This window comes from Battus philenor, unplaced genomic scaffold (genome assembly GCF_028537555.1).
Source record: "Battus philenor isolate CCGP_79_NKW_IND1 unplaced genomic scaffold, ilBatPhil1.0.hap1 SCAF_8, whole genome shotgun sequence".
Lineage (NCBI taxonomy): Eukaryota > Metazoa > Arthropoda > Insecta > Lepidoptera > Papilionidae > Battus > Battus philenor.
The window spans coordinates 2,008,272-2,023,094 of NW_027181748.1; the positions used below are offsets into that span (position 1 = coordinate 2,008,272).

The following is a 14,823-nucleotide window of genomic DNA, read 5'->3' on the forward strand; positions in this document are numbered from 1 at the left end:
TGTCTGGCATCTATTAAGTTCTTTGTTACCATGTCTGAGATACTTAAAATATTATTCACTTACTTGATACTTTATATAAATATTTCCGCAATGTTTTAATAGGCCTGGTATAAAAAAAAAACACGAATTTAGTTCGTTTCGGCTCACGTGTGACCTTCGCCTGTTGATTTCTTGCCGAGACCGTGGTACGGTGAAACACAAACAAACAGTTTCATTACTTAGTGGTCAGCGGATGACCTAATGCATTGGTGATTTGTGTCAATGCTTGACGAATTAACGGTGAACCGAGATCGACCCTGAGATGTTTCTGTTTGAGGGTTCTACACGAAGTATACTGCTACTTTGTATATATTCAATTAGTCTATGGTATTTAATAGGTTTACTAGACAATTTTAGAGACTTACACAAAAAAATTAAAACACTTGCATGAAAGGTAGACAAATTTAGAAATAGAATGATATAGGAGAATTAAAGATAATTGAACAAGAACGAAATAGACGTTCAACTAAATAAATTCAAGTTTTAGAAATTCTATTTGAAATATTTAATGGAATCAGGCGTTATTTTGCGAAAGTTCATCCTAAGTAAGAAAAGGACCATTATATAGCCACTTTCGCACATATAGTGGTAGTCGTGCAACAAAGTGCACCGCCCGCTAAACAATTTTACACAACTACCACCGTTAAATCACTCACACGTGTTTCACCCCTCCACGGGGCATCTTCAGGAGTTATGTTACACCGACCAAACACAGTCATTTTGAAGTTTATTTTATGCTTCCGAAATCCCACAGCCTTATCTATATTAACATATAAAGTTATCGTAATTTCCTTTTAATAATTATTTATTTATTTATTACATTTGATAACAACATCCGGTTCCGCTATGGTACCTGTGTAGACCAATTAGAATATTAAATCAATGTTTACGTGCTTGCATGTGTATGGGTATCGTGTGTAAATGTGTGAGTGAAATTCAGTTGTATGTGTTGCACGCTCTTGTTATGTAACCGACGCGACGTGACGCGCATGCGACGGTTTTATTGCATTTATGCCTTGATATTATTTTAAAGTCACCACGCACTATAAGAGAAACTGTCTGTTTTCCAATTTGTATATTTGTTTCATATTACCTGTACCTTGTCTACTTCGCTTATAATTGGTTGCAATTTTATTAGACTCATTCTTGATCATTTCAAATATACCATAAATATTCTTGCCAGATTTTTTAATTAAAACCAACCGTAGTTTAAAAATACGCAGAATGCCTTTTCAATCTTATTGTAGGTATTTCGTTAAGTCCTTTCTTAGCTGATATCTACTAGACCAAAGTAATATTTCTACCAAGTTTCAAGTCTCTAAATTTTATGGTTCCAAAAATATCATGATGAGTCAGTGCATATGTGAAAACCTTTGAAAAATGGAATTTGAGTTTATCGTGAAATATGGTCTTATGGTGTGTAGTGCTTTGGCTACTTTGGTATCACCTCATGATCAGTTTTAGGGAGCATCCTCCCGGGCGAACCCTGAAATGATCTGAATCCCCCCCCCCCCTGTTCGCCAAGTGGCCCACGCTACCGTCTGAAGCCGCAAATACAACAACGATACTACTCACGTCTACTCTAATAGAAGTGTTGCTATGTGCGAACGTCATCGTACAACTGGAACGCGTCTGTTTAGCTTCTGTTTCATTTCTAAGTTCACGGACCCTTCCGTTTTGTGAAGTCAGTTGTGATGAATCTGTAAAAGTTCCCTGGCTATCAACATCAACATCAAGATCCAAGTACTGTCGTATCAAGCATGATCCAGTCCTGATATAACTAACATATGGAGCCCGAGACCTCGTTAATCCACTTTTCCGGTGATCAAAAGTATTTCTAAATTCAAAATCATTCCAATTCCAAAGTCATATAGATACATTATTAATTCCTAAATTAAACATAATGCTAAAAATGTATCAGTGGAAGCTAACGATAGAATCCAAGGTTTGCATGTCATGCACACCGGACGTCCGTAGATAAGGGACCGCGTCATTTGAACTCAATCTCTTATCGAAGCCTGTTATTTAATATATTAACGGTTTAGTTTCGTTGTTACTTAATACTTGACAAGTATACAAAGGCTTAAAGCAGAGATCCCCAAACTTTTTTGTGTCGTAGACCCCTTGCCATGTTTTTCCGTATTGGGTAGACCCTACTTACCTGATATTGATTTCCTGTAAATTTCTAACTGTAGTGAAGTTTAGTGTTAAAAACTTAAAGTTTTTAACACTAAATTTATACATTTATTAGGTTCTTACAAGTTCAAAATGTATTGCGACCACAAAGCGAATACCAACATCCTACAACTTACACAATTATATAAACATATATAAAAATATGTTTTGATATTATAAGATAGTATGATGTAAGTAAATAGGTACTATCAGTGTATGTGTTGAGATCCACTATCGCGGATCCCCATTTTCATTGTTGTCATAGACCCCTAGGGGTCGATATAGACCACTTTGGGAATCACTGGCTTAAAGTAAGGCAAAAGGCCGAAAAGGCTTAAAAACCTCCCATTACAGTTTGATATTTTTAGTGATAATAAGGCTTTGAATGAATCGCTCTAGCGGTATAAAGGATGTTGTTGTGGGTTCATAGATCAGTGTGAATCTTCCTAACGAGGAACCCTCATATCTTTAACTTGAATAATGCTCATAATGTAGTAACTAAGTCTGTGATATCCAAAACCTAAAACTGTTATAACTTAGAAATAGATCTGTATATAAAATGACGTCTAAGAGAACTGCAAAGAATGAAAAGAGTGAATGAATAAAATGGAAGATGTATGAAAAGAAAACGTGAAGCATTGAAGAAGAAAATAAGTGTTTTACCAATACTTTTACAATGCGAACAGCCAAGGAGCGGAACAACCTTCCGGTGTCAAGTTTTCCAAGTAATTATAACTTAGGAGTATTCTAGACAAGAGTGAATAGGTTTCTTTTAGACGATCATATAGCATCGTAGATCACGTCATTGCTTAACATCAGGCCAAATGCTTCATAAAGGATGAAAACATTATTGGACCCTTGTAAAACAAGTCCCTACATGAAGAGGTCACTGTTGAAGATCCTATGTGGAGAATAATGTGAACAAATTAATAACTTCTGAGTATTATATGAATTTACCGTTGTATCCCTTGCGTTGTAGGAAGAAGGGCTGGAACAGAAGGTTTAGGGAGGTATCTGTGCAATACATCGGCATTTATTTTCGTAGTTAATTATTTTTGTCAATGATAACAGGGCATGACAATTTAATATGATCTCATTGGTCAAAAAATTAGACTATATAATTATCTCTTTTCTTTCGTTTAAGATGGTAAAAAAATATTTTACAGAGATAAGGTATTTTAAATATAACTCGTCTTTTTCCCGTCGTGTTAGGTATAAATATGTAATTATTCATATATGTGTTACAATTATGTTTATTAAACATTATATATTCAATGGACCACTAGAATAAACTTAGCTAATTGTAACATAGATAAATACAAGGTTAGGCGTATAAGTGTAAAAGGTTTTAAGTGTTTTAGAGATCTATAGTACCCGGCGATAAATATTGCACACATCGACCTTTGGAAAGAGACAATCGGTTAATTTCGGGTTCGTAGAGCGTTATCTCTGTCGCACGAAATACATCGACTCACAAAACGTCACATGGGTAGTGTGGGACAGAGATAGTGCTCTACGAAGCCGAAATTAGCTGGTTGTCTCTTCCCAAAGGTCGATGTGCAAAATTTATCGCCTGGTACTGTAATTATCCCCTAACAAGTTTCCAGAGGATGGGCAGCAGCATTCTTTGTGTACATATATCACACTGTGATCGACAAGCCGCCTGCCAGGCGTAGCGATTATGGTACATCTCCCCATAGATATCTTGGGAAAATACCTATTACTGCCTTACAGTGGGCGTTTATGGACTAAAATGACGACGTCAATTATATTTGATTTCGTCAGACTAATAATTTCAAAAGTCAACCATTAAATTTAAAGTCAGTATGGGCAGATATCAAACAATAAATACTTTTAAAATATTGTAATCCGAATTTTGAAAATATTTTTTATTACTATACAAAATATTTTTTTAATCTGGTATATGCTTTCGTTATTTGTCGTCAAGTTTTCTTTTTTTTTGTTGCTGTCAATTGTCAAATTTTGTAAAAAAGCACCATTTATTATCTATAATATTATTGAATAAATCAATAATATTATAGATCAAATAAATGACATTTATAAAATGTCTAGATTCAAAGAAGCTCTGAGAATACATCAAAGCGTTTTGAATATAAACCAATGTCTGTACCTTTTTTGAAATATACTTCTAGTACTTTATTAACTTAAAAGAACAGATTTGTCTGAGCCATATTTTAATATCGGATTTTGTATTATTGAATTAAATAATTTTTTTTAATATTTACATTCATTAGCCAAGATGTTCCATTACTAAATTATTTTTATTTTATTTTTTTTTGTTCAAAAAACTATTTCATAATAGGCAGAATGGTAGAATGACCATGATACCTTTTCCATTAAATTTTTTTAATATGATTTTTGCGTAATATTTATAGTCTGTATTCGTTACGTCAAATATGAAATTATTATATGACAAATTGTTTTATAAGAAAAATTGTTTATTAAACAATGGTTTGTAACATTATTTTTATCAACTTCTTCACACACCGTTGAGTGCTAAATAAATATTATTGCAATTTAATATTACAATAGATGACACAAATCTTAGTGACCAGCTACTGTGGAGCACTTGTGAAATGGCGCAATTAAATTGTTTTCGGATGCGTCACTCGGCCTCAGCGAGTGCACGTTCGATTTTTAAACGCCGAGGAAAAATACCGCGAAAAAAAAAACAATACGTCGAGGTCGCCATTTTGAAGTGTTTACTTTTACCGCGCATTTTTTTTTCTCTTCACGCTCTACTTTGATTTATAATCTGTTTATACAGAAGAAAGTTTCATAATTAATTTATTTAATCGCAAATTAAAATTAATATATACGTTTTTAATTATATTAGATTCATAATTAATTTTATAATGCAATAGAATAATGTAGTGAAAGTAAATTATTAATAATTATTTAAAATTGATTGAATTGGCATCGTAAAATTATTGGTTATAAATGTAACAGATTTAAAATGATTAATGTATTAACACTTATTTTCAATCGCCTTGAAATATGTTACATTAATTTATTTTTAATTTTCTAATAAAACTGGCTGGTAACATCTATACGTAATCTGCAGGGCAAATTGTAAACCATCACGTTGATAATTATTTCTGGAACTATTGATTTTTTAATATGGTGTACCATATATCGAAAGAGTTTTAAAACTCTTATACTTAAGAAAAGGACCAATATTTAGCCACTTCCTCACATACAATGGTAGTCGTGCAACAAAGTGCACGACTACCATTGTCATGTCCTTTTTTTGGATGGACTTCCGCAAGGTTCAGGCGTTACCTCCATTAAATACTCATATACTTGTATAATTATAATTAAGACCTATTCACAGATCAGATAAAACAACAGATAATTTCCGTGTGAATATTATTTTTTTCATTAATTTAATATTTATGTTATTCGACGTAAATTTACGAGAGTATAAAGATATGGGAATAAAACTGCACCTAAATTTCCATGTTTTATATTAGTATTGTTAGATAATAACATAGGTCGCCTGAGACCAACGACAGTAGAATTATATCTATGTGAGTCAATTGGACGCCATTCACTTTTTATTACGCTCTCAGTGTGCTGACGGTAATGACCTCCTTATTCAAAAACTAATTACATTACATAGACTTGGTTTATAAATTTTGATTTCGATAATGTGTAACTTTGCTCAAATTAATTCTAAATTTAATTGATAATTTATTAGATTAGTTCTACACGAAGAAAGAACGAATTCTACACGAAGTGTGTATTAAAATTTTAATGCAATCTTAAATTTTGTGCAGTCTTTATATCTAGTCAAGAATTATATAAGGAACTCATTAAAAACCCAATTGAGGCTTTCAAAATCCTTTATACCTAATAGGTGTGCCAAAATATCTGACTTATCTACGATAGCCTTTTTGGTCCAGTGCACACTTGATATCAAGTAGCAATGAATAGTTGCAAAATAGATTTTTATCCATAATTTCAATTTATATTCTTATGTTTCGTACTTATGGGTAGAATTTTAATTTCTTTTTTTTTTTTGTAATAAAAATGAACTGTTTAACCACTTTATTTTATTGATTTATTGGCAAAATGTTTAGTATGCTATACCCACAAAAAATGAAATTGTTTTCAAAAAATTATTGATGCTACAGATGTTTAAAAAAAATAAAAATGACACGTTCGATTTTTAAATAATTGAGGCAAAAGGCCAGCGTGCGGTCGGCCTAGGAATCCGTCTGTACAAACAGTCCACTCTCGTGACCTTGATCGGATCTTTTCAACTACGACGATACCTGAGCTATATTGCGTCACATTAAAGTTTGTTCTATCGTAATTATTTCTATGAAATCTATTTTCAATTGGTTCCGGGTTTTCCGGACACCCGATTGGTTCGTATTATGTGCCCGGTTGAGAAGTTTCGGTTTCATTAGCTATTGTTTCGATGGACCCGTCGTCGTGGAAATCCGGTTCTTTTGAACCGTGAACATATCTTTTGTTTGTCAAATGACGCGTGCAACGCGAGTATTATTTTTATTAAACGGTTTTATTTAGTTCGACCCGTACGGAATTTGTTTATTTATTTGGGTCAAAATTAGAAATTGAGATTTAAGCACATTCCCGTTGTCAGATTAATCCGAAATTTGGTACACACATTTAATTTAGATGACAATACAATATAATGAAATCAATAACATTATAAATCTAAGATGGCCGCCGATACAAAATGGCGGATTACATATTTTTCCTTAACCCCCTCAATATGGGTATCCAGTGAAAAGGCTACACTAGTAAAACACGATGATTATGTCAAAAAATTTGAAATTCTAGATGGACGCCGTTCCAATATGGCGGACTAGGTACATATTTTTCCACAACCACCACAATATGGTAATCAAAAAACCGTTTAACCTAAAAGTTTTTTAAATGTATGTATTTAGTTAGTAGAAGTGAATTTTTTAACGAGGAATTGTAACATGAAAATTTACCAGTTGTTTTACGGTGGATTTTAATAATGAGATTCTGTGTTGTAGATTGTCCATTTCAAAACTTACATCTAGATTTATGAAACGTCTTAGTGTGACTATTTTTTATTAGTGGATAAAGTTAGCCAAACTACGATGTCACTTAGGTCTTGATCCAGGCTCAAGTATGGCAAACCTTTTCTCAAGAGTTTCTATCTGTTTTTGTCATTGGTAAATGTTATATTATGTAGTAACACCGGGTTTCAAGCGCTGAAGCTATTTTCAGTTCATTTAAGTTAAGAAAACACCGTGAATAGTTATCGTTAGCCAACCTAGCCATTACTAATCAAAAACTTTTTAATTATATACTCAAGTAATACCTTGGAATGTTTACACTTTCGAACGCAAAGGTTCTTTTCAAGGATGTGATTTGCTGTTAACGCAAACGATCTACAGCCTGGAACTATTTTGGAAGTCTGTGCTCGGTTTTCTTTAAATATAATTATTGCAATTACCATATCAGCCGACAGGCGCTCACTGCAAGGTATAGGCCTCGTCCAATGATAGGCACGATCTTGCGTCGTCTACATCCATCGGCTTCCCGCGCCGCTCCTTCCGGCACGTGGTTACCGGCGGTGTAACGAGCTGTGTGATTACTACAGAAAGTGTGCTTGTTGCAGAGCGAATCGAGCTACACCTCGTCGGAGGAGGGCGGCGGCGCGCGGCACGCCGTGCTAAGCTACGAGCAGGTGCGGCGGCTCAACGACGTGATGGACGAGGTGGTGGGCATCCACGGGCGCGGCGAGTTCCCGACGCTGCAGGTGCGGCTGCGCGAGCTGGTGGCGGGAGTGCGCGCGCGGCTTGGCGCGGCGCCGAGCGCGGGTGGCGCGGGCGTGCGCGTGCGCGACGTTCGCCTCAACGGCGGCGCCGCCAGCCACGTGCTGGCCGACCGGCCGCAGCCCTACTCCGACATCGACCTGATCTTCACGGCCGACCTGCCCACGCCGCGCCACTGCGACCGCGTCAAGGCGGCCGTGCTAGGCCATCTGGCGGCGCTACTGCCGCCAAGCGCGCCGCGCCGCCGAGCCACGCCGGCCGCGCTCAACCACGCCTACGTCTCCAAGATGGTCCGCGTCAACTCCGACGGGGACCGCTGGTCGCTCATCTCGCTCGGCACCTCGCGCGGGCACAAGTCCGTAGAGCTCAAGTTCGTCGACACCATGCGCCGCCAGTTCGAGTTCTCCGTCGACTCCTTCCAAATAGCACTGGACTCGCTACTCGCCTTCCACGGCTGCGCGGAGCTGCCCATCGGTGAGAACTTCTATCCCACGGTGGTGGGCGAGTCCGTGTACGGCGATTTCGACGAGGCGCTGTTGCACCTTTCCGAGAAGCTGATCGCCACGCGCCGGCCCGAGGAAATCCGCGGCGGCGGACTGCTCAAGTACTGCGCGCTGCTCGCCAAGGGCTACCGCGCCGCGCGCCCGGACAACATAAAGACTCTGGAGCGCTACATGTGCTCGCGCTTCTTCATCGACTTCCCCGAGCTGGGCCAGCAGCGCGCCAAGCTCGAGGCCTACCTGCGGAACCACTTCGTGGGCCGCGACGAGGAGGCGCTCAAGCACAGGTACCAATACTTGCTTACACTTATACTGTCATACTGAACACTACTAACCCGGTAGAGTGAATACTAACAGAAAGTTTCTGCGCGCAGGTACCTGACGCTACTGCACAGCGTGGTGCGTGAGTCGACCGTGTGCCTGATGGGGCACGAGCGGCGGCAAACGCTTGCGCTGATCGAGGCGCTGGCGTGCCGCGAGCTATGCGCGCGCGCGCCTATGATGCTACCCGCACCGATGGGCGCAGTGGGCGGCATGGGCGCGCTAGGCGGCGTGAGCATGGTGCCGGGCTACGTGGTGTGCGTGTGCGCGTGCGCGGCGTGCGCGTGCCTGTGCGCCTGCGAGTGCTGCCGCGTGCCGCTGTGCCCGGCGTGACCCGCTCCCCCACTGCCACATGTATATAGTGCGCCCCGCGCCGACCCGTGACCCGTGAGCCGTGAGCAGCGCGGGGTTCGGTCGTCAATTTGCTCACACTGAACCCCGATCAATTGTTCGTCAATTCGCGACGAGTGTATTCTCAGTTTGCCAAGTCGGTAGAGCCGCGCGGCTGGGCGGAGGGGCGCGGGGTAATTTCTAGTCGTACTCCTTGCGTCTTGAGCGTCAACATGTTAGCAGTACGAAAATTACGCTCGCGCGGCGCCGCCCGCACCAAACTATTTTAATTATTTTTTAAGCTTTTTATGTATAGTCTCCGTAGCGTAGGGCGGCATGTCTCTCCGGCGCGGGCTGCAGCGGCACTCTGCCGCCGCACTCGCCTCCCAACCAGTCGCCGCGGTGACGTCATCCGTGTGCCAACTCGATGCCGGGACTTAAACGAATCTTTCACACGCATTCGGCGTGTGTACGCGCTCTAGTATTGTATACGGCTTGGCTCAACAAACTAATATTACTGTAATGGCAAGAAAAAAAAAACATATAAATCCCAAAAAAATGTATATCTAAGGTGTGTACAATATTAAAGTTCACTCGTTTATCCAGTAGACACAGTATAACGAATATTTTTAAGAATTAACCGTGTACTTATGCGTGTCAAACATAACGAAGCTGCAGATGATGTGAGAAAAATTGTGATTAAATTGTTATAGAATTAATGTCGATGATTATACTTATATATAACATCTAGTTAAAAGCTATAGAGAGATATATTATTGTTGTATTTTAATTATATATATATGGAAAAGGTGGAAATGTGTCCGGCTAGAGAACGTCTTATATTTGCCAACGCGTATGTAGATGTATGTATACAGGAATAGAAGGAGATACTTAATACTAGGCTACGTGTATCCGGAAAAGTACAAGCTTCTTAGAGATACGTCTATGAACTTGAGATTTTATTAAAGAAATAATTGCTCATTGTCGAACCAAAATTAAAGATCTCATGTAATAATTCAGTAAGGCATTCTGTTATTCGAGAAATAATCTTACAGTGTTTTTCCTTGGGTCAATAAAGATATATTGGCGGTCATTGAAATTATTCAGTCATCTCAGCCGCGGGAGGTCCAATGCTGGATTTTCATAGGCCTCCCGAAATAAATTTTCCAATAAGACCAGTTAAAAACTGCCTATCGTCGACCCACATTGTAAGTGGACGCCCAACGCTGCGATTGCCGGCGCGTGGTGTCCACTAGCCTTAAGGCTATTCCGGCATCTTTTTTGCAAGCTATATGACTTGCCCACTACAACTTCTCCAGTTTAATGTCAAAAAAGTAATTCTACCCGCAGTAAATTTGTGTAAATAAAACAAAAATACCCTCAGGAAAAACGCTTCAGAATTGTGTCAAAGTATAATAATCTTTATGAAACATATTAATATAGTTCACGATCGTCTGTACTTAGTAATAAATCGAGTACATAATGTAGCTAACGGAATCGTAAAGTATATTCCATTTGTATTAATGTTAAGTTTTATCATTAGAGGTATCTCACTGTATAGAGACATGCGTGTAAACTGTGAAACATCTTTTCGAACAGATTTTTTTCTCATCTTATTGTGGCTTTGTCCTTCGAGCAGGATACATGCATAACAATGGAATTAAATGGCCTATATTAAATGACTTTTTTTTTACAATTAAACCGTATCTATTTTGCTCGAAGGGCTAGGTTTACGCATCTGTGATTGTTATCTTTATATGTATGCTATTGGCGTTAAACTATTGTAAAACTACCTCTCCGCGAGCTACAAATTACGTGAGAAATACGATGTATTTTTTGTGAATTTTTATCACTTTGATGAACATAGCTTGGGACTAAGAAGTAATTTTGGTAGATATGTCATTAAGTACAAAAAAGGCAAGTTGCACATAAACCCCAGCGGCGTCGAGTGACACTTGGTCTATTGAAATTATTTCACTAGTCTGAGGACCAATGTAATCAATAGTATCCCGAAGGCTGTATACGATACTGTCGGTTCTAAGGCTTTGTCTGAACTCTTCCAGACTTCAGCTGTTTTCCACGTTGAGACTTCCGTTTACGGTCTATATGTAATAGTTAAAACCATTTTTTTAAAACACGTTTTACTCGGAAATAATTTTTATTAAAATGACTTTGTTAAAACTTAGAATATATTTGATTGTCAGATAAAAATAATTGTCACTACGAAGTTAACGAAACTAGAATCAGAGAAATTAAATGATCTAGGACACGATCATGTACCTAGTAAAAAAATAAATTGGACTCTTAAGACATGCACGTCACTTGTGTAGGAATTATTCTAGAGTGTGCGACAACGAGTCTGTAGACGTGGCGTGGGTAGGCCGCCCACTAGATGGACCCACGACATAGTTAAGATCGTGGGGAAGTCTTTGGATCCAGGCGGTAAAAGACCATTCAATGTGGCTATCTTTGGAGAAATCTTATGCCTTGCCGGGTCATCTATCATGTGATGTGGTGAAATAAATATTGGTTAAAAAAAGAGTTTGTATCTACATATTGTTAAAGAACAAAATTATATATTGAATTGCGAACGTCGCCAAATTTTTTTTTGACGTGCATTTTCTATCCTACCAGGATCAGAACAGTTTTAAATTAAAATCGCATTTTGACTAATAGTTTTAACTGATATTTAATGAACAATTTAATTTCTTGTTTTACCAAAAGAAATAAATAATAGTAAAACGCGTTGTAATTAAAAATTGTTTTAACTGTAACATATGTCCGTAGAGACACATATGTTTATACTGAGAGACATTGCAATGTAGTTAAGATTTTTTTATTCTATAGTTACCATGAGTTTTCAGCTAGCCTTATTGTATAATGTTTATTTTAATATTACATCCGAACACTGATTTGTTTGGGCTTGCATGCTTTTAATTTTGTCAAACGCATTTGATACGGCACTGAAAAAGGTTGTTTTGTCGCGATTATGCAAATAAATGCATAGAAGGTCACTTGTTACGCAAGACACATCGCATAATTCCAATGCAACTGTGTATATGTTTGGATGTTTTATTTATTTAATTGTTTTAAATTTAATACCAAGATTAGTTAAATATAAACATAGAAGCTTCTAAAATTTATAGCCGATTTGTCAATAAAAAGCTTTCAAGCTTTTATTTCCAATCGAATAAAATTATTTTTTGCGAAAAAAAATATTTTTTCTCTTGGAATGCGACGGGCTATTTAATTCTGGCAATAAAAAGTTTAATATGTATCATTCCGGATTTTGAAAACGATTTTTATTATTATTAAATTATAATATTATTACAAAAATAATTAATTTTGGATATAGGATGTACTATTTATTTACAGCAATTAAATCTTTTACATCGATAACCAATCATCTTGTATAAATTGCGTAATTAATCTAAATTAAATGTAATTAAAATAACAATTAGGAAGTTATAAAAATTGTATTAATGTGATACATTTAAAACCAGAATTCGATTGATTTATTACTGTACAACCGCTTTTAGTACAAGGTTACATTTGCAACGAATGTCTTTAACTAAACTTAAATGTATTAACACAATTGAATACTTAAAAGGACTCTAAATGATGATCAAAGGCGGGCGATTTATCTGCATTTTAACGATAAAACAATTTCCATATCGAAGCCTTATCAAACCAGTTGATCGATTAAAAATTGCGATAATTATGCAATTGCAAAAGGAAAATTATTTTTTATATTGAAAAGCATGCAAGCGTCAAAAACTGAAGCGCCTGTTACGTCGTGACACCACGCAGTCGAAAGGCAGCGGGTTCCGTATAAATTTTCTAAATGTTTATTTTTGATGGCATTTTATATTATAAATTTTTTAGAAAAAAAAATGTAGTTTTCTATTTTTCAAAAATCAACAATATATGTAACCGGATATGAAACGTGCCGGTGTTATATGTATCGTGCCGGCTACGCGATGTCGGTTTTATTAGTATGATGCCGGTAATATATGTAACAAGGGTACCGCTGCCCGACCCAGGTACGACAAGCGCTGCGTCGCGTGCCGCTCATATGTTAAAAGCGGTAACGCGACAGACCGACAACCCGACTCTCTAGTTTAGGGAACGCTAGATCATAACATGTTAAATAATAAGCTTATTAGTTAGTTTATATCAGATATATTTACTATAGTTATTATTATTAATTATTTTTTTTTCTCTTCCAATGTTGCCTGTTTCTTATAACAACGGTGCGCGTGCGCCGGTGTTGTGTTACACAACTATTACTATATATATTTGTGAGGAGTATAAGCTATTGTAAATTTTACAGAAAATAAAATAAAAATAAAAATGTTGTGAAAATAAATTATAAAAAGTGATAAACAGTGATATTTGTGTTTATTTTTATTTTCATTTCCTTCTCCTTAATGTATATTATAAAGACTCTAAACAGTAATTGCGTTACCGGTGATGACTCTGTCGCTTAAGGAGGAGGAACATCACTAAGTAAGATTAGTATGTTGGAATGGCAGTGGACAGATCTCAACATGACCCCCGTGGCTTAGTTCAAAAACTCAGCCATGGACATCCGCCCACAAGGTGGACAAATGACCTGGTTAAGATCGTAGACGTAAGGTAGAAAGAAACTGAATTTAAATTACTTCCAAAAAATCTTTTGGATATTTCCAACAAAGAAATAAATTATAGATCACCACACTTTGGTACACTGTTGAACATAAACCTCCCTCGTAAATTGTTCTACAAATTCGCAACATTCCAATAACTTCTCGCAGTATGTGGTCTACTCAGATAGTATACTTTCTTCCATTTAAATCTTTTACACCTATAACCGATCATCCTGTATATACAGGGTGGACCTGCTATTGAGAACTAAACTAGCAACCAACAATTTAAATCACAGTGCTTTCGTCTGTTTCTTACATAACATCGTCGTATAAACCAGTAACTACACAATGTAGGCAGGATTGACAAGACGCACACGAGATGTTTAAGAACAAACAGCTTGAGTTTTGTCTACCTCTCCCGTTCTGCCGCTTAAATATCTTATGACTTGATTGCGAATGCGTGGAAGTGCTGATCATCTTCTGAAGTATGTAAACGCTGAAACGAAGGTGGGTGTAAATATCAAAATGCACATGAGATATTTGAGAAAAAACTGCTTGATTTTTCTGTCTCTCCCGTTCAGTCGCTTAAATATATCATAAGTTGAAAATAAAGTACGCGGATGTGCTTGTCACCGCCTTACATACAAGCGCTGAGATGGAGGGTGCGAATGTCCAGACGCACACGAGATATTTGAGACCAAACGATTAGACTTTTGCTGACCTCTCTCGTCCCGCTGCTTAAATATTCCATAAGTTGACAATAAAATACGTGGATGTGCTTGTCGTCTTCTTACATATAAGCGCTGAGGCAGAGGTGCACACGAGATATTTGAGACCAAACTATTAGACTTTTGTCGACCTCTTCCGTCCTGCTACTTAAATATTCCATAAGTTGACAATAAAGTACGCGGATGTGCTTGTCATCTCCTTACATACAAGCGCTGAGACGGAGGATGCGAATGTCCAGACGCACACGAGATATTTGAGATCAAACGATTAAACTTTTGTCGACCTCTCTCGTCCCAC

The 14,823-nt window shown here is 37.5% G+C and overlaps 1 protein-coding gene across 2 annotated transcripts in view; it reads left to right on the forward strand.

The window, feature by feature from the left end:
• Positions 1 to 13,561, forward strand: part of LOC137931477 (terminal nucleotidyltransferase 5C) — a 318,339-nt gene extending 304,778 nt beyond the window's left edge. For both annotated transcript variants that reach the window (XM_068774865.1, XM_068774866.1), the window contains 2 exons: positions 7,862 to 8,805; positions 8,893 to 13,561. In XM_068774865.1, coding sequence (XP_068630966.1) covers positions 7,862 to 8,805; positions 8,893 to 9,172 — 1,224 coding nt within the window. In that variant the 3' untranslated portion in view covers positions 9,173 to 13,561. The remainder of the gene's footprint in view (positions 1 to 7,861; positions 8,806 to 8,892) is intronic.
• The last annotated feature ends 1,262 nt before the right edge of the window (positions 13,562 to 14,823 follow it).